The sequence below is a fragment of the Saccostrea cucullata genome, unplaced genomic scaffold (assembly GCF_032062105.1).
Source record: "Saccostrea cucullata isolate Sc308-1 unplaced genomic scaffold, CSIRO_AGI_Scuc_v1 ctg1840, whole genome shotgun sequence".
In the NCBI taxonomy this organism is placed as follows: domain Eukaryota; kingdom Metazoa; phylum Mollusca; class Bivalvia; order Ostreida; family Ostreidae; genus Saccostrea; species Saccostrea cuccullata.
In genome coordinates this window covers 130,987-154,450 of record NW_026927735.1, presented here as the reverse complement: position 1 = coordinate 154,450, position 23,464 = coordinate 130,987, and the positions used below count along the sequence as shown (strand labels likewise).

General features: G+C 34.3%; 2 protein-coding genes and 1 long non-coding RNA gene across 3 annotated transcripts; 1 reads left to right on the top strand and 2 right to left on the bottom strand.

Annotated features, from left to right (window-relative positions):
- Positions 1-1,297: 1,297 nt before the first annotated feature.
- LOC134275383 (melanocortin receptor 5-like) lies at positions 1,298-9,036 on the bottom strand. The gene is made up of 5 exons (XM_062757668.1): positions 8,526-9,036; positions 3,707-3,928; positions 2,695-2,846; positions 2,279-2,481; positions 1,298-2,017 (listed from the first exon to the last, which is right to left on the bottom strand). The coding sequence occupies exons 1-5, from the start codon at positions 8,863-8,865 to the stop codon at positions 1,771-1,773; spliced, it is 1,164 nt and encodes a 387-aa protein (XP_062613652.1). The 5' UTR covers positions 8,866-9,036; the 3' UTR covers positions 1,298-1,770.
- A 4,890-nt stretch (positions 9,037-13,926) lies between these two features.
- Positions 13,927-22,037, top strand: LOC134275405 (uncharacterized). The gene is made up of 3 exons (XR_009993818.1): positions 13,927-14,331; positions 14,433-14,531; positions 21,914-22,037. It is a non-coding gene; the product is annotated as an uncharacterized LOC134275405 (long non-coding RNA).
- Positions 20,880-22,934, bottom strand: LOC134275403 (prostaglandin E2 receptor EP4 subtype-like). The gene is made up of 2 exons (XM_062757686.1): positions 21,933-22,934; positions 20,880-21,734 (listed from the first exon to the last, which is right to left on the bottom strand). The coding sequence occupies exons 1-2, from the start codon at positions 22,680-22,682 to the stop codon at positions 21,465-21,467; spliced, it is 1,020 nt and encodes a 339-aa protein (XP_062613670.1). The 5' UTR covers positions 22,683-22,934; the 3' UTR covers positions 20,880-21,464.
- Positions 22,935-23,464: the final 530 nt, after the last annotated feature.

Below are 23,464 nucleotides of genomic sequence, written 5' to 3'. Positions count from 1 at the left end.
ATTTTTTAATTATCTCCGTATTTGTGATCAAAATTCTAACAAAGTTGCACAACATGAATTTGAAATAAAGCTGAAAAATTATACACATACACTGAATTAGTTTCGCCCTTAAATTAATTATCCAAATAAGAGTTAGAATTTGTTACATATTTTCAATATTTTTAAATAAATAAATTTATGACTCATTTAATATTTGTAAAATATTTTTTGCTTTTATTTATTCTAAATGTATGTCAAACGTATATGCAAAATTTCACCGAAAGACGTTCATTAGAAAGCAAAATATACACAATGTCTCAATAATTTTCGAACAACCCTCGTACCTTGCTTCGGACAACTTTAGGCAATAAACTCTCTTTCAACTTAAGAGTTCTGTGTATTTATTTGTTTCTGTCTTAAAGATGAAGATTTAAATTTTGTAGTGATAATGATTGTTATTGTCATGTTGTGGTAAAAATACCCCGAGAATGGCCTTGAAGTTACGTCATATTTTACATCATCAAAAGGGAATAACCAGAAAATTTATGCTTTTCCAATTTTTAGAGTTATCGTTCTTTGAATTCGACTTCAACGGAACGAGTCAGACTTCGGTGAATCTTGTCAAAGATTGGCAATTTTACATAAATTTTAAAAAAAATTCACGTCAATGTTCATATAATTCTTTTTAGAGCTGGTTTTTACTAGTATGTTCATATCTCCGACATCGGAACAAATTAAATATCAAATATATTAAATGCATTAGATAAGCACTATCATTTTCATACAGAACCCAACTGACAGCTGTTTTTTGTGGAAATAGAAAATGAAAATTCTATATTTTCAGTCAAAATACAAGATATCGATAAATGAGGTCTAGAATTTGACTTAATTTATTTCTACAAACTAGAGTAGGATAAACCATGAGAAAAAGGCGCGAATTACCGCATTACAAGCATTTTAAAGCATTTCTAAGGCAGAGTGAGGTATCTTGAATCTTTCTACATTTATGCAACAATATCGTCAATTAAATTTAAGTTGAGGGTAATTTCTTAGAAAAAAGATAAAAATATATCCATATCAAGGACTTTAAAGCATTGTGATAAAGGTATGGTATTTTTACGGTCCAAATACCGTCTGTCCGATGCATGGTTAATAATATCCGATCCATGGTGAATTCTGGGTTATTTTTAAAAACTCGATTTTTGAGGATATTTTCCCAATAAAAAGCATATAATTTTGTCCCAAATTTATATTTTAATCACATACTAAATATTAAGGTCCATTTTGATAATTTTACGTCGGTAGCGATATCGCTAGAACTTGTTGAAGTACAAGGGTATCCGATGCATGGTGAATTCACCCTACATGTATTTACAATAATGTGATAATTAAGAGAATATCAGTTTCAAACATTTCACTTTTCGGACATAGATCCCATTTCAGTGCTCTGAAAAAAGTTATCTTTCTTTGTGTATTTTTCAAGCGGCACACTGATTTTATTCATTCAGTATGATAGAACTTCAGAATTGGTTTTGAATACAACACCAAATTCTCGTTCAATAAATCAACCACAAATATTTAATTTAAATTAATTATCAAAATAATATGCAAATTTTTGCTTTGTTCAAGTTTTTAGATAAATAAATTGTGACAAAAAAGGTACAAAGAAATGAGTTTAAACCTTCCGTGATTCTTTTTCAAAATTCACTTGCATGTCTTCTGTATATATATGTCCATTCTTTTGGCAATGCCTACCGATACTTCCTTATATGTACAAATGCTTAACACACGCTATAAATTGATACTGTAATCCAAGTTACTCGGTATCTGACTTATATCGGTATGTGTCGCTATGGACCTGTTTGAAGAAACACTACTGGAATGTTTCATTCCAAATCTTTCTATAGCACAAGAACAAATGACAGTGTACAGTTTTGTGAAATCGTTCCTGATGCTTTTCCTGAATGCCGCTAGACGACCAGCGTAAATAAACACATTTACTGCTGAGTTCATAAACAATAAGATTCGACAGCTGGCTCTACAATATACAAAGGAAGCGTAAAAATGTATTGTAATACCAAATATATTAAATGCATTAATTTACACTGCAGGACAGTTTAAAACTTTCGGTATTGAGGTGGTTAGAAATTATTATTTCTTGCTTTATTTTCTGCCATTATATCATCTTGCTGATGCACCATACATTTCAAAAATTGTCCATCAACAAAAATAGAAAACGGTGTTTGTTCTTTTTATAGCATTTCATATAAACTAAAGTTGTTTGATTTACTAACTTCACCTTATGAAAGGGGTAACATTGCAATCCCCTACACATGTTATTTCGTAGAAGAAATAAATCATCATTGGCATCCAACCAATTGTGAAACAGCCCAGTAAAATAGAGACCATGAATGTTGATTTCAGTTCATGACGTATAACATTGCTGCTGGATTTTGGACTGTTGTTCCAAGATACTCGCTCCTGAAGGGCTATAACTTTTGCCTTAAAGAAATGAAAATTAAAATAATATAGAATCTATAAACTTAAGTTTTACAATTGATAGCAAACAAAATATCTTTTGTACAAGAGATATAAACCTATATGTAGTTTATTTATATGCACATCATTCGTTTTGGTAGATCATGGTTGACATGTAAATGATTTTTTGATTTTAATTGAATAAATATAAAAATCTTATAAGAGTTTTTGTCTTACCTGTGTCCTGGCTATTTTAGCGATCCGTACGTACAATCCTAGCATAATTAGCAGTGGTAGAAATAACTGTATGATGAAAAGAACACAAACGTGTGCAATGGAGAAGATCAGCTCATATCGACACACACGTCCAGGCTTGTTTATGTATTCCTCTGGTCAAGAAAAACAAATATTGTATGACTAAAAATACAGAATCTAATTCTAATATCTTAGTGAGTTTGAAATAAAAGATACCACAGAGTTTGACACATTAATTTGTTTCATTTTGTGATGTTTTACTAGAAAAAGACGTTAAAGGTAACCTAACAACAAAGACTTATGATAAACGTGATGACTTTAAGTTTTTTTTAATTGTCAACTTCCTTTACTTAATATATTGTACTAATAAACCCATATCACCTGCATATGGGGCTTATGTCTCTCGGTTAATTTGATACAAAGAGCATGATCTACGTATGAACAATGTCTAAAAAGAGGCAAGCTTAGGACGAACAAGTTGATGAAACTAGGATATCAACAGTTTTGTTTGAATTCATCATTTTGCAAGTTCTTTAGTCGGTACAATACCTTGTCAGCGGATAGAACCTATTATTGAGTCAAATGCTGACGGATGTTTTCTTTTATATTAAGTGTTTCTATTTACACTATTTACACATTGAATTCTTTATGTTTTTTTAGTTTTTCCCGATCGATCGTTACAAAGGACACATGGTGGATATTACCGGTCGGCTGGGGATGCTAACTTACGGCACCTGATCACATATCTAATGATTTGGAGGTCCGTATTCGCCTCGCTTTATTTGTATTGTTTTAATGGATATTGATCTTGAATATTGTTCATTATCTTCATATCTTTCATTTTATTACTAAATTGATTTATGAACAGAATGTTATTATTTACAAGGAAAATTGACATATTCTCAGTTTAGCTGAAGTATGTTTTTGAAACATGTTTTAATCTTTGACATAACTTCTTGCATGACAATGATACTTTGTGGTAAACTTAACCTACCTGGATTGTAGATAGTATACATCACAATGCATACACCCTGTGACAGCACCCAAATAGTAGCAATAACGAATCGTGTGGACTTCGTCGTGACGTAAAGATGATAACGTAATGGATACACAATGGCGATGTAACGAGTGACTGTTATGGCGACTAAATGATATGATGAGCAAATCTCAAGGGCAAGCACTTCAGTCACCAAGAAGCGACAAACGTTCCACTGACCTATAAAAGGAATACTTCGTTAATAATTGTCTTAATTAGATATTGTCGCCTACAGTATATTATTATTATTATGTGAACTTTTACCAGCACACAACAGGATCATTTACAATTGACTTGAATACAGTGTACAAGTCTTTTGGGAAAGCAGTAAATTCGAAGAAAAGATAGGATGTTACTTCTTTATAGTTGATTGTCAATCATTATTTTGAGAAAAAAATTTAAATGTTTTTATACATTGTATGGTGTTAATTGTTTCAAAGTAGAATTAGCGACTAAAATTAATGTTTGTTTCGCGTCCGTGTTAGAAGAATGGATTATTTGAGTACCTTTGTTTGAAATTCTTGAACATTCTGGCACATTGTTCTAGTTTTTTTTTTGTACTTCATTCGTATCACCCAACAAACTTAACCTGGTATCTTTGATATTACCATGCATTTATTTTTCTAGCAATTGCATAATAACAATAAAAACAAATGAATAGTGCGATCTAAATGCCATTGCAAACAATATCCATGTTAATATCTGTACGATTGATGTGGTTTTCAAGGATGGAAAACCCCTGAAGAGGCGAGATTAAAGGCCCTGTTCATTATATATTTTTAATATTATTAATAGCAGAATTTTTGATAATATGTCCACACTTGTTATGCTAATGTCATTAATTTGTTCAATAAATATACTTGAACATTTTGCTGAATTCATCATTAATAGAATTTAAAGGGCAACTATGATAAACCGGAAAATACATTCTTTTACAGAAAAAGAAATATGGATGTTTTTTCGTCTTACGGATATGCATTGCGGAAATTGCAGGTGATAAGCATTAATTCTTTTGCTTTAGATATCTTCTCTTTTCCAAAGGCTGTATATTTTAATTTCCGTTGCGTACCAGTCACTTAACTTCTAAATGTTATGTAATGGTGCTATTTGTCAAATTTATCGTTCATTAGGGAGGCACAGCACTGCTCTCAATTTAGTCCGTCTTCTAGGTGAGTCTTTGAAATTATATTAACGTTTTAACCGCCTTACTAGTTAAGTGCAAAGCTATCACTTAAAACAGACAACGGGCCGCAAAAAGTCGATATTTGTATACTATGTCTTCGTAATACCATTATTAACATTACAATCTACCTACCTTAATTGATTAAGTAATAACTTAAAAATATAAATATTTAGCGATCAATGAAATGTGACAATTAAATTACAAGCAACAATATAAAAATCTTTTCGAAAAATAAATTTTAGTGTATATTTCAATTTCTCGATCGATACATCGAAAGGAATATTGGCAATCAAAGAGTAATGAACTACAAAAATTTGTCAGGTACATAACAAGCAGGTTAACCTATAAAGTATTTTATCGCTTTAAAAAGTTTTAGAAGCTTTGTTTTCAAAGCCTGCACTTGAAAAAATTCTTTTGTTACAAAGTACATATAACATTTAATGAAAATATATTTGTGTATCTGTGCAATAAACACATCTCCGGAATAATCCTCTACTCTACAAATTGTCCCTTCAAAGAAAATTAAAATCTAAAATTAGCTGCTTGAGAGCTTTCAACCAAACGAAAAGCACGTCCTCTTAAACCAAAAGAAAATGTGAATTTCAAAATTAAACTCGGTTCACAAAAAATCATTATAAATAAATGCACATTTCCACTTTTTATAAAAAGTTTTTGAAAATGTCCGATTTCACCCTAAAATGTCATTTGCAAAAAAAGACAACTATTGGTTTTTTATAAGGTTTTATTTTAGTCTGGTTAGATCAATCTAGATTCTCTCAAACCCAAAAGGATAGTTTGTTTGATTTGAAAGGTAAAAAATGCAGTGGTGTGAAAATGTATTTTTCACTTCAACGGCGATTTAATGCCAAAATATAATTCATGCAAAAAATGAATCTCATCTATACTTCTATTTTCATCTATGCATTACATTAACTGTTTAAACTGATGTCAATGTGTATTGCAACATTATACACAGAATTTGGTTTCACTGGAAGATAGATATAATAAAACATTTTTTTTTAAATTATGATTATATCGGTTTTAGATATATATCTTTTAGAACCATATACCGGGTATGTATTGCTATATTAAAATGGACTGTTATACATAATTTGGATTCAAAGCATAGTAATAAATAGATTCTAACGAATTAAAATATTTTGGAAAGTGGAATGTCATCAATGTTCTACCGGGCTTTATTCTTTTCGAAAGTATTGACAGAAATTAAGTAATTTGTTAAACCAGACAAGAATACGCTGGTATACATTGTGGTTGTGGGCCGGCCAAGTTTTACATAGAAATTAAGCCCCAGAACCTAAAACCTAATCAAACATTACGAACTGAGAGCAGAGCGAACTTGCCCCCTGGAAATATCAGGTGCCAGATGTAGGATTAGGTGTCATGCAGGAGTAAGTATTTCTTGTAGATCGTTTACGACAGCCATTAGCCAGAAAACTTGATAAATAAGGTAAACAAAGTAGCCTGCAGTTAAATCGTAAAAATAATATATATACAATTATGTTAAAACATGGAGTTTCTCATTTACAGTATTTAATATGTAGTTGTCGGATACTAGGTCTTCAAACGATTTGTTGGAATTTCGATAGTTGTCAACAGTGTCTCTATAAAAGCAAACCTATTTTTTTATATTCCTTTGAGTCGAATTTATCACAAATCTTCTACATAACATGAGGATAATTTCAATTTGATATTTAGATCGTTTCACAATTTACAATAAATCCTGTCATTCATTAGTCGTATCGATAAATCTTATGTAGTATAAAATATCAGAGACACCAATGAGTGTGCCACATCTGTTTCATATTCGGATGTTTTTCAATCTGCAGATGAAAATGGCCAACTTACGTAAATCTGAACCGTCTGACAAACGGAATGGCTTTAGCTTTTCCCTAGTCATTTCCTATATTCAAATTGCAATATTTTAGCATCATTGCTTCTCGTATTTATATCCTCCAACTTATTCAATATGCAGAATTCTGCTCTGAATACAATGTTTAAGACAAGCTACTGACAAATTTGTTAATATTACAAGGATTACAATATACCCGTTTGAAATCAGCTTTTCGCAAACTCTGTGGTCTTCGTAATGACCTTGTTGGTAAATGCAGTATACTTTACACTAATTGCGATTTTATGTGAGTTACTGTGGTTGCTCCGTCAATTAATTGAAAGGGTAAATAATATGGCTATTACTAACGCTCGAAGGAGAACAATATAATAACCATTCTTCATTCCTTGTGACATTAAATAGTTAATTACAAAAGTTTTCATACATACTTAATAAACACATACTAACGTTTGTCCCATTTACAAAGCAGATAACTATCTTCCATTCTTTATGACAATTAATAGTTAATTACAACAGTCATTTACAAAGCAAGCAAAGATGACACAATTATTTGTACTTTAAAGGACGGAGATTTTTTATTCTTTTATCTTGAAATGCCACTTTTTTTCTTTTATCCCAAATATTTGCCTGTGTCTAACAAAATATTTGATTGAATTTACCGAAATCAAGTGCATTTAGAGATTTGAAATTAACGTATGCTTCTTTTCATAAAAAAAAACCACACACACAGAAACAATTGAAAATATTTTTAAGGAAAAAATAAACTTGAGTTAACTTCCGGAGAAATTGGGAAGTTTAAAACATTCCAACGCAATAAACATGCATCACACCAAACATGCTATCTAGACAGAATTGTTGATAACAGAATCTACTAAAACTTCAGGAAGCCAGCTTTGTTTCCGTGTAGCCGATGTTCGTCCAATCCTTATTTTACAGCAATAATTTGTAATAATCGAATTTAGATTATGCATTATTTATGATATTGAAATTTTCAACAATTTGTATGTCATTGTTTTAATTTTTATACATGCATGCACAAGAATTTGAAATAATGCAATTTTATCTAAACATCTTTGAATAAAGACTGTTATCGTTTTTCATTATGTAAGGGGTCCCACATATATGGTTCAACTATACACACAATAACGATTTATTACATTTAATATGAGGTAATTTATAGGATAGCAGAATAAGAGTTTGTTTGCATAAACCTTATTTCTCACTTCACGTGCAATAAATCTGCCAATGCTACTTCTTTCAAAAAATAAAAGACAACTTTCAATATTTGATTTAACTTTACTCCAAGGTTTAAATATTGCATAAGTTCAATACTAGGAAGTAAAATAATAATTGTTTTAAAAAAGGAAATATATGCCTTTTTCGGCAACAATAATGCCGACCAAAGTCATTTTATTAGGCTACTTGCCTTCTTTGTTCAGTTTTTAAAATAAATTTTGAGTATGTACTTTTTAAAGAAATTGCCAAATTGAATATATATGTTTTATGATAATTGCTTATATATCTATATTCCAAATTTAGATATAAGCTTTGAATACAAATGTAATAGCCTAGCTGTACCATTTTTTTTCCATTCATAGAAGTGTAACTTTTTTCCATTCTTTTAAAAGCATATTTTCTCAATAACATTGACTAAATTATTGCTAGTATATATTAAGTTTTTGCTACATAAAATTAAACGAAATTATGAGGGAAAAGGCACTTACCTAAAGGACGGCTAATTTCTGGCACGTGTTCCAGATGAGAGATATTGTACACAGGATATACAAATCCAATGATTAAGTCTGTAACCGCCAAACTTACAATGTAAAAGTTACACGGCTGGCGGAGATTGGGGGTCTTTAATACGGTCCTAATTACCAGGATATTTCCAGGAATATTTATACAGGCAATAATTAAAAACATGCCATAATAATACACATAAAACACAGTTCCTGGATCACTTGAATCGTTAACTCTTTCCATTGTGGTGTCATTTAGATCTTCCAGTGTGTTATTGAAAACGTCGTTCAAAGCCGACGTGAGCACCATTTTATCGCATCCCATCGAGTAATTATGTCACATTTCCCCGTAGTCCATCAATGAAAACTGTGTGGCATTTAAAATATATTTTTTTACGTTAAAGTACTTTGTTTTTCTATGATCAGATTAACCGGAAAGCAAAGGGCTTTAACATCGGAATCTTTGCTTTTCTCTGTCTCGCCAAGGTAGTCATGTCTCTGGAAGATTGTATCGGATTTTATTTGATAATAGCTTATCTGTAATCAAATACCCTGAGATACCTTAAAATGTTGATTTATAGTTTTGTTGTATTTGAATGGTCGATTAAGGAAATAGAAAAATAATATCTTGAAATAGTTCTCAGGATTTTGTAACCATAGAAAACCAATCTCATTTCCTCATTCCAAACTGCCTTTCAAACTGAAGTGTTTCAACACAGTGAAAATACGTGATCACTTTTTTTAAAAAAAGATTTTTTTCAGAGATTTGGAAGTTCTTGAATTGATATTATTTATTCAATGTGGAAATTTTATAACCTCGCAAGATATCCACGTTTTCTTACATTTTCCTGATTGAATGGCCGGGTTAGAACAAGTGTAAATGTTAAATATTAGGATGCTGCATCGTGTACAGCACTTATCTGTATTACATAATTAAATACGATAAATGGGAGAACCTGACGATGTTATCAAAGGATTATTTCTAACGATATTTTCCTGGAAATTACTCAGATCCTTTGGCTTATGCAATTTGTATAAATCATTCTAAACGAAACAAAGCAGATTTTTTGTTTGTTACTCTATTTTTCTCGGAATCTGTTTCAAGATTCAAATGCATTTGTTTATGACCTTTTAATTAGTATTAATTAGGAGAAAATCCTCAAACTTCTAATGTGTCGATGAAATAAAAATCATGACTTTTTCTTCATTTCGCACAAAGATATTAACAGTAGTGAAGGACAAACTACAACAGTACTGTTCAACAATACGTTCAGTAATAAGTGCTGTTAATCGTTAATCAGATCTGGATATTAGGATATTAATAAATTCCAAGGAACTTTTGGAAAATTTGAAATCACACAATTTTACCAAAATCAACATCATAAAACTTTCCAGGCTTAATGACATTATTGACAGCTGCTTTTTCAATAAAAATGGAATTCGTAAATTTACTAACCTTGTCATTGATGAATTGCAAAATTACTTTGCGAAAAAACGTTTTGATTGTACACAGGAATACTTTGAAGATTATATTAAGAAGATGCTCGAGTTTCTGTTTGACAATACCTTTGTGATTTTTGGAGACCAGGTCTTCTAAAAATCTACTGAATTTCTCATGGGTACCAATTGCGCAGCGTTATAAGCAGACCTAGTTTTGTTTCATGTGAAGCAGTATTTTTCATAATCTTTTACGTGAAAAGAGGAAAACACTTGCTGTGGCCTTCAACTCGACATTTAGATGTATCCACGACGTATTGTCATTTAGCAATATTTATTTCCATTCTCATGTCGACACGATATATCCAGATGAGGTTGAGACAAAAGATACCACAGAGCCTGACACATCTGTTTCATATTTGGATCTATAAAAAGACGTAAATGGTTATCTAGCAACAAAGCTTAATGATAGACGTGATGACTTTAACTTTTCAATAGTCAGCTTTCCTTACTTATGCTGCAATATACCTTTTTTACCTGCGGACGTTTTATCTCTCCGTTCATTCGATATGAAAAGTGATTTCTATGTATGAACAATTTCTAAAACGAGGTAAGTTATTGAAAAACAATTTGATGAAGCAAGACTATCAGCAGTCTCGTTTAAAGTCATCATTTCGAAAGTTCTATGGTCGAACCAATGACTTGTTAGCAAATACATGTACAATTTATCATTAAGTCAATACTGGCTGACTTTTTTCATACTGATTGATAGGCCATTATTTCCAGACTGAGTCATCCATGGATTTTTTTTTCGTTATTTCCCGACCATAACAAATAAAGGCGGGTGTGAGCAGTCGGTAGGAGATACTCACTCCTCTTTTAAAGTGAAAGTTTTTCGTGTAAAGAAAAATATATTTGGGCTTAGGCAATTAGGTTTCCAGCTTCTAAAAACAAAATTAACCAAGTGAACGTTTATTTTCAGGAAAATGCAATCAACCATCTAAAAGCAATCAGATTTTGTGGTAAGACGTCGTGCAAGATCAGCGTTGATTTACCTTACTCCTGTTTAAACTAATAAGTTTTTTATTTTAAAAAATAATGCGAAGAACAATGAAATTGATGAATAATGCCCCGTACTGCTAGAGGCATTAATTATGGCTACACAGCCAGACAGGAAAGTTATGCCAATTTTCTTCAAATTTCCAGGAAAGACATTTATACCGTCTAAATGCACAGATTTAACCAAAAAGGTAACAATTTTCGGGGGTTCGGAACAAATAACAGTAACTTGATGTATCATGAAAATGTTCATTGACATGAACATATGAAAAGTCAGTAACAAATCCAGAATACATTTTGGTTGGTTTTGTGAAATATACGCCATGGGATCAAATACAATAGTACAAATGGTGTATACTATTGATGGGTTACAGAGCGTAAGGGTAACACACCAAGAGACTTTAGAGAACTACAATGACTTTAAGGTACAAAAGCCTTTTCGAATGTAATGAGAAGTAAACTTAAGTAGATGTATTGAAAGATTAAAAATAAAAGTTTGAAAGACTAAAGAAATTCATTTATCTGCTTAGCTGTCGTGTTGTCGTTGAAAAGGCTCATGTCCTTAACCTTTATTATTCACTGTGTAACTTTATTTTCATATACACTGGAAATTTATGAATAAAAAACAACTCTTTCTTAGAAAGCGGTTACATAGTCTTTTTAATCATTCTCAAAGGTTTTAATCTTTAAGTAGTTTTATGTTAGAACAAGTTGAATCAATTTCATTCTTTTTTTCATCAAAGAACCTTCAAGTTCATCAGGTGCTTTCTTCTTCATGGTGATCCGTTGGTGGGTTTTGTAGAGGTGATTCAGTTACTCAGATAGGAAACAGTTATTTGCATTTACATCCGTTAATTTATTAAATAATTGGATTTTTTTCATACATGGCATTGTAAAACAGCTTTAGATAGATTTGTGCTGATAACTAAAAATGCCTTACAATTGAATATCTTGGTGTCGTTGGGTTGTACATATATTTTGGCTATAACATGTATCATACCAAATGTAAGACAGTTCTAGACATTCGATTACCGAGTTTTCCTAACTACGTACATGTATACGGATAAGTATGGTTACTCCTCCAAGGTACTTCCTAGACGTCAGGGGGTTCCATGTTTATAAACTTTAATTTTAGCATGATTACAGTTTCTGTCCTACACTGTTAATTTTGTTAAAATAATTCTTTAAGCAATCACATTACTTCGAAAAAGAAATGGCTTGCTTTTTTACTTCTACTTCTAGTACTCCTCCTTATGCTCCTATTCAAGACGCTGAAATATAATGTTACTAAAAGAAGGCATCCTAAACGAAAAGGGTTTTTTTTTCATTTACTTGTCAAGATATATGTTAAATGATTAAATGCACGTAGCTGCATTCAGTTCAAAGTCAAATCTTTGATATGTAAGATAGCCCGAGAAATCCTTACTGACAAAAATATGCTTTTTATTTACGCAAGCTTAACTTCGAAATCATGCTTTGAAAATGATACATACAATTTTTGAAAGTTAAATCAAATTCTTTATTGCATATTTTTTCATCAGAAAACGCCCTCTGTTCTTTCATCATTTGTAACCAAGTAACATATATTTTCATACCGTGTTATAGAGTGCTCTGACCCTAACTGGTGCTTTATTCTATCATTCAGTGATATATATATTATTTGAACCAATAAAGGATTATATTTGATAGTGCGCATTCCTTTATCATTTAGCGCCTGTCTAGGGATTTTAAGATTTCGACATTTGAGATGAAGTAAAGAAAAAAGGGTTGAATTAGAGAAAGTTGACTTCGGGCATTGAATTAATATCTAAAAAAAAAACATCCATTTAAAATATTAATATCAAAAGAAATCTAAATTAATAAAAATTTAAAATTCAAGATTTTTTTTTTTTTTTTGGCTTTCTATAATAAATAAACGCAAAACTACTTATCTTATCCAAATATACAGTACATTTGACCATTAACCACACTGTCGTTCTAAGGACAAACCAAGATAACCCATTCCAAGATAACGCAATACATATATAATTTATATTTTAGCTGCTGCTCTTTAAATATCATATTCTTCTGGGCAATGTGATTTCTTTCTACCTGACGAGTTTACTGCACGGCTTACTGCACACAACTTCAATCTCCAAACAATTGAATAAACACTTTTATGACTAATATAAAATGTTTGTAACATCATAAAGTAGCAGGTGTTTGTAAAGCAATGCTCAACATTATTGTAAATAGTCATAATGTCGACAAATCAATGTTTATTGTCGGATAATGTGTTTTTGCTCAGCTATAGGTGAGATACTAGTACATGTGTATTTGACCTTTGACTGATTGACATTGACTCTCCTCACAATTTAATGACTTTAAAGAACATTAAAATACTAAATGCATAATTAAAATAATAGCTTATTCTAATTAAAGAGTTTTTTTCAGTAAAACTTTTGATAATTTATGACAAAAGACATGATATTACATATATATATACATGTAAGATATCTTAATATATGAAATGATTTATAAATCGATTTATTTTAATCCTACGAAAAAGAGGTAAAACAAAACCATGTACATAATATCTAGAAAACACTGTATTGGCCTTCAATTCATCCTCATATATATCTAGGATATTTTATCAATTAATGATAGTTACGTCCATTCAAATACCCTTCTAACCTCCGAAAAAACATCAGTGTGTCAGTCACATTTGTTTTACATTTAAAGTTCCAATTATTTGAGACCAAATTAAGGACCAATTATAAACTTATTAAACAGTAAAAACAAAGGAGATGACTTTAGCTTTTCCATCATCATTTTTAGGTGGTCAGCTCCCTCTCTTTGGAAACATTCAGGTGAAGTATAGCTATGGGGGGAAGGTAAGCCTCTGGGGTTTTGTATGGCTCAATCTAAGAGAACTACTTTCAAGTAAGTCTTAAATTGTGACTGAATTAGATCAATTTAGCAAATGATTAGTTTTTCAAAAACAAAAAACAAGGAAACTTTATCACAAAGGTCTTACTCATATTTTTTTTCAAATACGTAGTATAAAGAATGTTATTTGAACAACTTCCTGATATTTCCTGACATCCTTATACAGCATCCTGATCAATAATGAAATGTTCACGTTTTCTTAAAATCATCGCACTAGAGTGAATCTAATATTTGTTTTGAAAACTAAGCCGAGAAAAACGTATCAAAACTATGAAAAAACACACATGCTACATGTACTACTAGTACTTATACCTCTTGACTTCTTGATAAGGAAAACACGTGAAATTCCTTTGTTTAACATGTTTAAGTATACAGTCTTTAAATTAAGTTTGATCTTAAGAAGCCTAGTTGAGGTTAATGTGACTATAGGTGTTCTACTTCTTTAATACAATGATCTTTTGTTTTTAGGTTATGTCAACAAAGCGACAGATGTCCCCTTAAAGCTTGAGAAGCTAGTCGTGATAAATGTGAAAGCAGAGTGAAGTGTTGGACACTGATGTGCTTCTGGTACTGTTAGTCAATCTTTCTTTGCTCCTCTCATATCTCGATCAAATTATTCTTTGTTTTCTATAATCGAATGCCATATTATGTATAAATTCCTTTCTGTATTGTCATAATTTTTATAGCCTATATACTGTCCTGTTGATGACAAAGACCAAAATCCTCAACTTCTTTCTTTTGGTTCTTTATATTTGTTGAATACATTTTACTGGTATTTTGTACGTCAGGAATTAATTTTCATGATGACCCTGTTGCAATTTTTTTTTCTGAAAATCACCTTAAACATCGTAATATTAATAATTACTTGAAATGTAATTGGTTGATATGAACGAAATACAGCTCAAAAACATTTAACCTGTATCTGTTAGAGCCCCGTGGGGTTCCGGGTGAGAATAGTGAAGCGGAAAGCTGTTTTCTATATGTTTATTATAGCGAAAGTTATCGCCCTTGTTATTTTTAATTGCTTATCATGTGCGTTAAAAACAAATACTTAATTAGTGTTGAATTTGAATTAAAGGTATCAATAACAATCTTTGTTTCTTTAGTTGGGTTACTAAAGATTTGTTGATTGGAAGCTTGATAAGTGTTTTAATTAGTTTGTAAATAAATAATCACTATGTATTATATATGGTTTTAGGATATATAGCGTTTTTACTGGCGATGATTACAAGGAGAGGTTCTAGAGGTAAAACTCGACTAATCTTGTTAGTGCATGTAAGTGTGCGGACTTTCCTGCTTATATTGTACTGTGATAAGTGATAAATGTGCGGTCATCCCTGCTTATTACTTGGCAGAGTGTGTGGTCATCCCTGCTCTGTAAATGGCATCTTTTAGCAGCAAGTGTGCGGAAATCCCTGCTTGTTGCTGCGCAAGATCAGATGTGTGGACATCCCTGCCTGCATCTTGTGGTAGAGCATTGGTGTGCGGACATCCCTGCCACTGTCTCTAGGCTAGAACCGTATTAGTGTCAAGTGTGTGGTCATCCCTGCTTGTCACTGCGCAAGGGCAAGTGTGCGGTCGTCCCTGCTTGTCTCTTGTGGAAGTGCGCTGGTGTGTGGACTTCCCTGCCAGTGTCACTTGTTCGCTACCAGTAAAGACCTTATATAACGCAGTACCAACTGCGCATTGTACATATTTGCAGCATCTCAAGGCTATCCGTTTTTATCACGGGTACGAGCCTGCGGGGGTTCACAGCAGTGACCTTCCTTGCACGGTCCAAAAAATTTGGTGGCAGCGGTGGGATACCTTGAGATAGCTGAGCAATGGAAGACGTAGACAAAGAATTATCTCTGATAGAAGAGAGGCTTGCTGAGCTTAAGGAGGAAAGCATCAGGAATAGAAGTTTCAAGTCGTCGACTCCAGTGACCCCGCGTATAAAAGACAAAGTAAGAGACTCGGGTGTTGGCGAATCTCGCATCTCCGGAGAATTGCGGCAGACAGAAGAAAAGTCATTAGCGCTTGAACATGATGGTGCGCTAACCCAGCACGCACCTATCCTTGAAGAAAAGTCTACAGGACAATCTCTCAGGGATATGTTTAGAGAAGCCGGAGAGGGACCTCGCGATTACACTCATTCAGAGTCTTCTACAAGATTCGATAGGGAAGCGGCGCAAAACGACAAACATTGGCGTAGACTTCGTCCTGAACAACTTTACAGAGACGATCAAGACGATTCTCTTCTCCCTGGGATAACAAGAAGGAGATCCAGAGTTAGATTTTCAAGTCCTCATAGCGGAGACGACGCGCTAGCAGAGTTTCCAGCGCAAAGACAAATGATAAAGCCAGCAACGTATGATGGCAGTGGTCCTTGGTTGGATTATCATGCGCATTTCGAGACATGTGCGGAAATAAGTGGATGGAAATATCATCAGAAAGGACTTTATTTAGCAGTTTCTCTTCGGGGAAGTGCGCAAGGAGTGCTAGGTAACATGCCAAAAGGGGCAAAGCCAGATTATCAGACACTTGTAAAAGCCCTTGAAGACCGATTTGCACCTCCGAGTCAAACTGAGCTATGCAGGGTGCAGATGCGTGAGCGACGCCAAAGAGCGGGAGAATCTCTTCCGGAGTTAGGACAGGCCATTCGCCGACTTGCCAACTTAGCCTACCCCACTGCATCAGCTGAGATTCGGGAAACGCTCTCGAAAGGCCAATTTGTGGACGCATTGATCGACTCGGAAATGCGCATCCGCATAAAGCAGGCGCGTCCTAAACATCTTAATGAAGCTATACAATTGGCTGTCGAATTAGAAGCTTACAACAAAGCTGAGAAAAAGAACTATGCGCGCCCAACTACCGTTGAATCCGTTGAAGGAAAGACTGTCTCAATGCTCGAAGAATTAAGCGCAAAGTTTGAATCTATGCAAAGAGAACTCAGAGAAATGAAAGCAGAGCGCAATGAAAGTTCACAGCAATCCCGACCATGGAAAGCAAACCAAACATTGGGGACACAGAAAAGATGTTACTTTTGCCGTAAGCCGGGACATTTACGCAAGGATTGCAGAGCTTTTCAGGCGCAAAGGAAAGCTAAACATCCATTTACGTACTCTACTAGAGACCGTCCAGAAAGTTATGGTGCAAAGGCAAAAGACGCCAAGTCCTCCAGCAGAAGTGTCAAAACCGGACAGAAAGCATCCATAGGAGCAAGTCCAGTCGGAATGGACGCTGGCCTATTCCTTGAAATGGACGTCTGTGGCGTAAAGGCGAAGCTATTGGTAGACACAGGTGCGACAGTCAGCCTAATATCTACTGAACTGATGAGTAGAATTCCAGAAGAGGACCGACCTAGGCTTGACTCATTCAGTCGTGATATACTGGATGCTGGTGGCAACTGTCTCCAGATAAGCGGTAAGGGAACCTTTCCAACACAGATAAGAGGGTTTTCTTGCAAACTGGATGCTGTCGTTGCAGACCTGAGCAATGATGGACTTATGGGCCTTGATTTTCTGGAAGAAAATGGATGCGCAATCGATGTGACCAAGAAGAAAATGCGCATCAAGGGAAAACAATACGACCTGATAAAAGAAGGAAGTTATGGGTGTTATCGCATCGTAGCACCGAACACTGTCACACTTCCAACAAATCAAGAGGAAATCATAAAGGGGAGACAAGGGGCGCCGGAGGACAAAAGCATTCCAATGATGCATGGTCTAGAGGAACCAAATGAAAAGTTTGCGTCGACAGGTACTCTTGTAGGGAGGACCTTAGTCAGAGCAGATAGAGTTGTACCAATTCGAATGCTGAACATGGGACCAGAAAATCATACCATTTACAGTGGCACTCACATTGCGGAAATGTCATCCGTCTGCACCGTACAGGCTGAGAGGAAGACGAAGAATAACTCTGCCTTGCATGAAAAACTTGAAGATCTATTGAAGCGCAGTAGTGCCGATATGACAGAGGGCCAGATAAGTAAAGTGAGAGAATTTTTGCCACAGTACTCCCATGCGGTTGCACTCAGTAACTCTGAGTTAAGTACGACCAATGTGGTTGAGCATAGAAATGATGTTGGCAATGCTCATCCCATAAAGGAACCTTTGCGTCGTGTCCCTTTCCATGCTGCCGAAGAAATAGACAAGCATGTAAATGATATGCTGGAAGACGGGGTTATAGAGCGCTCCTCTAGCTCCTGGGCAGCAGGCGTTGTCTTAGTCCGAAAGAAAGATGGCAGTATTCGCTTCTGTGTTGACTACCGGAAATTGAATGGACTGACCATAAAATATGCCTACCCATTGGCGCAGATTGATGATTCGCTGGATAGACCTTCTGGAAATGTATGGTTTTCAACTCTGCGCTTGTGTTGGGGATACTGGCAGGTATCTTTGAAAGAAGAAGACGCAGATAGTACAGGAATGGTGCTTGAGACAAAGGACGAATCTCAGGAGCATAAAAACAGGGGTCATACTGAAGATGAAGTTGAGAATAAGCGCAAGCACCATCCTCCGCGCTGGCATGAAGACTATTTGTTATTAGAAGCACCTGAGCCAGCAAGCGAACCTGATTGGTTTTGTTTACCACTGGGTTAAGCAAAATATTGCATTTTGCTTTGCGCAATGGTAAATGTCGAAGGGTTGCATTGTTCTTGCTATTCTGCTGAGTAAAATATTTTTTATATATATTTTTTATTTTGCAGAATGGTGAATACAATGTAAATATTTTTTTATTTGTAATTCCGCTTTTGTTAGATTTTCTTAAAAGCCGTTGTATGTTTTCTTATGCGAGGACGCATAAAACTGGGGTGGGGGTGATGAAGCGGAAAGCTGTTTTCTATATGTTTATTATAGCGAAAGTTATCGCCCTTGTTTTTTTAATTGCTTATCATGTGCGTTAAAAACAAATACTTAATTAGTGTTGAATTTGAATTAAAGGTATCAATAATAATCTTTGTTTCTTTAGTTGGGTTACTAAAGATTTGTTGATTGGAAGCTTGATAAGTGTTTTAATTAGTTTGTAAATAAATAATCACTATGTATTATATATGGTGTTAGGATATATAGCGTTTTTACTGGCGATGATTACAAGGAGAGGTTCTAGAGGTAAAACTCGACAAATCTTGTTACTGCATATAAGTGTGAGGACTTCCCTGCTTATATTGTACTGTGATAAGTGATAAGTGTGCGGTCATCCCTGCTTATTACTTGACAAAGTGTGTGGTCATCCCTGCTCTGTAATTGGCATCTCTTAGCAGCAAGTGTGCGGAAATCCCTGCTTGTTGCTGCGCAAGATCAGGTGTGCGGACATCCCTGCCAGTGTCTCTAGGCTAGAACCGTATTAGTGTCAAGTGTGTGGTCATCCCTGCTTGTCACTGCGCAAGGGCAAGTGTGCGGTCATCCCTGCTTGTCTCTTGTGGAAGTGCGCTGGTGTGTGGACTTCCCTGCCAGTGTCACTTGTTCGCTACCAGTAAAGACCTTATATAACGCAGTACCAACTGATTAAGACTGCGCATTGTACATATTTGCAGCATCTCAAGGCTATCCGTTTTTATCACGGGTACGAGCCTGCGGGGGTTCACAGGCAGTGACCTTCCTTGCACGTTACAATAGGTCCTCAGTGCCCCCTTGCTTGTCGTAAAAGGCGACTAAATGGGGCGGTCCTTCGGATGAGACCGTATACACCGAGGCCCCGTGTCACAGCAGGTGTGGCACGATAAAGATCCCTCCCTGCTCAAAGGCCGTAAGTGCCGAGCATAGGCGTAAATTTGCAGCCCTTCACCGGCAATTAATGGTGACGTCTCCATATCAGTGAAATATTCTGGAGAGGGACGCTAAACAGTACACAATCAATCAATATATCTGTTAGATGTGACTTCGAAGATGCACATTTTTGAAAGAATTTTTTGGTACTAAACAAAAAAGCAAACAAAGGACATAATATATTTATTACAAGTTTTATATGCAAGTATTATATCTTCTTTCTATTACATGTTTATTTGCTTCCACTTTTGCACGAGTAGCAGCCTTAATACGAAAGACATGACTAAATAAACTATTCCAAGAAAACCTCTGGGAATTAAGCATATTTTCTGTTAGGTGTGCTTTTTACATACACATAATTATCTTTTTTATGTCCTTGACATCTTTTTAACAAAGATCTTTCTATTTTAGTATTTTTGCAAGTCTTTATTTAAGCTGTGAATGTGCAGAAGCTATATTGAGTTGGACAAATTCTTCTATGTTCAGATGAAGATAAAAGACATGTATCTTACACGTGCTTGTTTGATATTTCTGATTTGTATTTATTGATAAGCATCATTTCAAAGCTTAGCTCCAAAACGCAAGAAATTTTCTCAAATGCAATACTATTAAGTGTTTACACTATAGAGGTCAAAAACTTGTTCAGATTTTTATCCAAACTTAGAACACATTTGTCCAACTAAAGACAAACGATAGTATTTTCCAAAGACTAACGGGATCTGAGGAAGGCACAGGAGTAAATATGATTCCTTACTCCCATATAATTTTTTTGAAAGCTTTAATCATAACATGCTTGTGGGCAATAAAACTGTTTTTCCATGAAAAAGGGGGAGCAACTTAGTACTAGAAAAGATACGAATAAACATGAATAAATCAAAGGATTGTTATGTAAAAATCACAAATGCATGATAACTTTTTCTTTCCATATGGTTTAAAAGAAATAAATTAGTTTCAAAAAGAGTAAATGAAATGCTTCATAATCAGTAGTTTAAAAATGTTCGGAGTTGGATCTTTGGATTTCACCGGTATTTTGGAATGCGTTATGCTTAAGCTTTTATTTTCCAATATGTATGTTGTTGTAAATGGTTTATAATAATTATTCATTAACAGTAAATGCCTGTTATTTGGCTAGTACAACAAAAAAGACGAGTTTTTGTTGTTTCAATTTTCTTTTGATTTTTCGTTTCTTAAGCTATGCTGCTGGCTATCGCGGAAACTCTTATTGCTGGCATGCTGCATTAACTATTGGTAAGGTTTATTGCCTATTTGGGTGATTATGATAAATTCTTTACAGTATGTACATGTACATTATAAAAGTAACTTGATGTTCAGCTGTTGAGACAAAATTTTTCCTATTTCGTTATTTGACTAAATTTTGAACTCGTTTGATGAATAGATTGATGTATAATGCTGATTTCTAGATTCATCATCGAAATCTAAAAGAAGTAACCCGCGGTAACTCTCGCTTGAGATAGTGTTCCAGTCTTTTATATGATACTGCAAAGTTTAAAAGTCCATTATTGTAAAAGATTCCCCCTTCTCCAAATTTGCATTTCAAATAATTTTATTTAGATTAGGCTTTTCTGGGAAGTACTAATAATTTAATGCTTGAGCACAATTTTATAAGAGGAATCAGTGGGATTTTCAACCCTGATACCTCATCTGATGATTTCTTAATAATCTTGCTTAAAAAAATTAAAAAATAATAAATAATGAAAATAGTTAGTAAAGATCAGTCAGTTTTGCATATCTAGTTAGAACACTGACTTGAAGGATTTGAGAAAGTTATTTGACTCTCCTGTAGGAGCCTCTTGCTTTCTCCATCAGGGGGCGCTGTTTGAATATTCCCCTCATGGCATGACTGAAATCGAACAAAGATCCTTCTTATATACTCCTTGCGTAGTAATACATAAAGCCAGGGGTTCACATTGGACTTCAGGTCTATCAGTCGAACAAGCCAAAGTTCAAGTTTACCTGGACAACCAGGTATTACTTTGATCCCTCGTAAAAATATGTCCATCTACAAAAGATTTTTTTTAAGTTTTAATGAATAGTTGATGTGCATTATGAAGAAATAATTCTTATGTTTAATTTTTAACATGTTTAACACGTCATTTCTTTTAATTTATACAATACGTAGTCTCTATGAAAGAAAATGTATTTCATTGTGTTCATCATAACAATTCATACTTTTGCAAGTCTTCTTGGCAACACTTACCAAAAATGGTCCCCAACAGACGACATAAAGCGTCACTGAAGTCGCCAAGAACACATTGACATGAACGTCGTAAAAGCCAGTTACACGGTCTGCGTCCAGAAGTCTACCGCGTTGTTCAGGGTCTCTACACGACATGCACATGACGCAGATATAAATGTACACAGTATACACAAGGACCACAATCCCTGTTAAAGCGTACACTGTGGCACTAAATACAGATCCAATACCCTTGTCCATCACGTCAATAAAGCACCAGGACCCGGGATAAAAGATCGCGCTATTCCCTACAAACAAATGAAGTGATGACACAAGGGCCGAAAAAATCCATATCACCAGCAGACAAACAAGATATTTTCGGCGATTCCACAGCATCGTGTCGTGTGGTTGTCCATGGTTACTTAAAAAAATGTATCGGTCCGTGCCTATACCGGAAATGATCATGCCTGAGGAAATTTGGGTGAAAGAGTAGATAAATGACTCAACCTTGCAAAGATGTGGGGGAATAGTGTAATTGAAATTAGATCCATACCGTAAGACTTCGAATGGGAATACTATCACCTGATTCAGAAAGTCAGACATTGCTAGACCTACGAAGAAAATGTAGAAGGATCGCCATTGGTGATGTTCCCGGTTGCAACAAATAACAACAAGAGCTAGCCCATTGCCCACAAATCCAAAGGCGAAAAACACGTATGTTGGAATCCCCGATTCGTGAATAGTGTATGTAGCATTTTCCATTTGTGTGTTCATAGACAAACTTCAAGATAAAATGGTGTCAGTGTTTTCCACAAGGAATATCTATATTTCATTCACAGTTTGTTGGTTATTCTTTCCAATATCATGTTAAATTTACTGTCTCACACACTTCCTGGGAATCGTTTCGTGCATCGAAGCAACAGTACATCCTTATATGTTGTGATAGGTACGAATTTCATTTACTTTGTTTTTCTCTTTACAGTTTTAAAGGGTTTTCCTTACATATGACATGTGACGGTTTATTGTGTGATGTCACCGATTTCAGGAAGAAGTACTTCACTGTTTAAGGATGGAAACGATTGTGTGCTTGTTTTTTTTATTTTCTCAAAATCAAATTCCGCCTCGTCAGAGTACTATTTATGCAAGGTGTCTTTCAGTATATCTCTCACATATAATTATATCTATCTGAAATGAATTTTTACAAGGTCAAAGTTTTTATTTTAAGTATTAGCCTCTCTCTCTCTCTCTCTCTCTCTCTCTCTCTCTCTCTCTCTCTCTCTCTGCATGAGGTAATAACATCATCTTTATAATTCATCTCAACAAAAATGTCCAGATATTCTTCTAGGGACTTGTTTATCAATTTCTATAATAACGGTTGATATATGTACGTGATGTAAACACACTAACATTCTAACATTACCACTTAGCTTTCATAATACTTGTAGAATCTATTTTCCATCACCGTGGTGAACAATTGATATCATTAGTAACTGATATTGACCCTTACTCGACACGCCATAAATTGATAGAGAACAGGAAATCCCTAACAAACATGT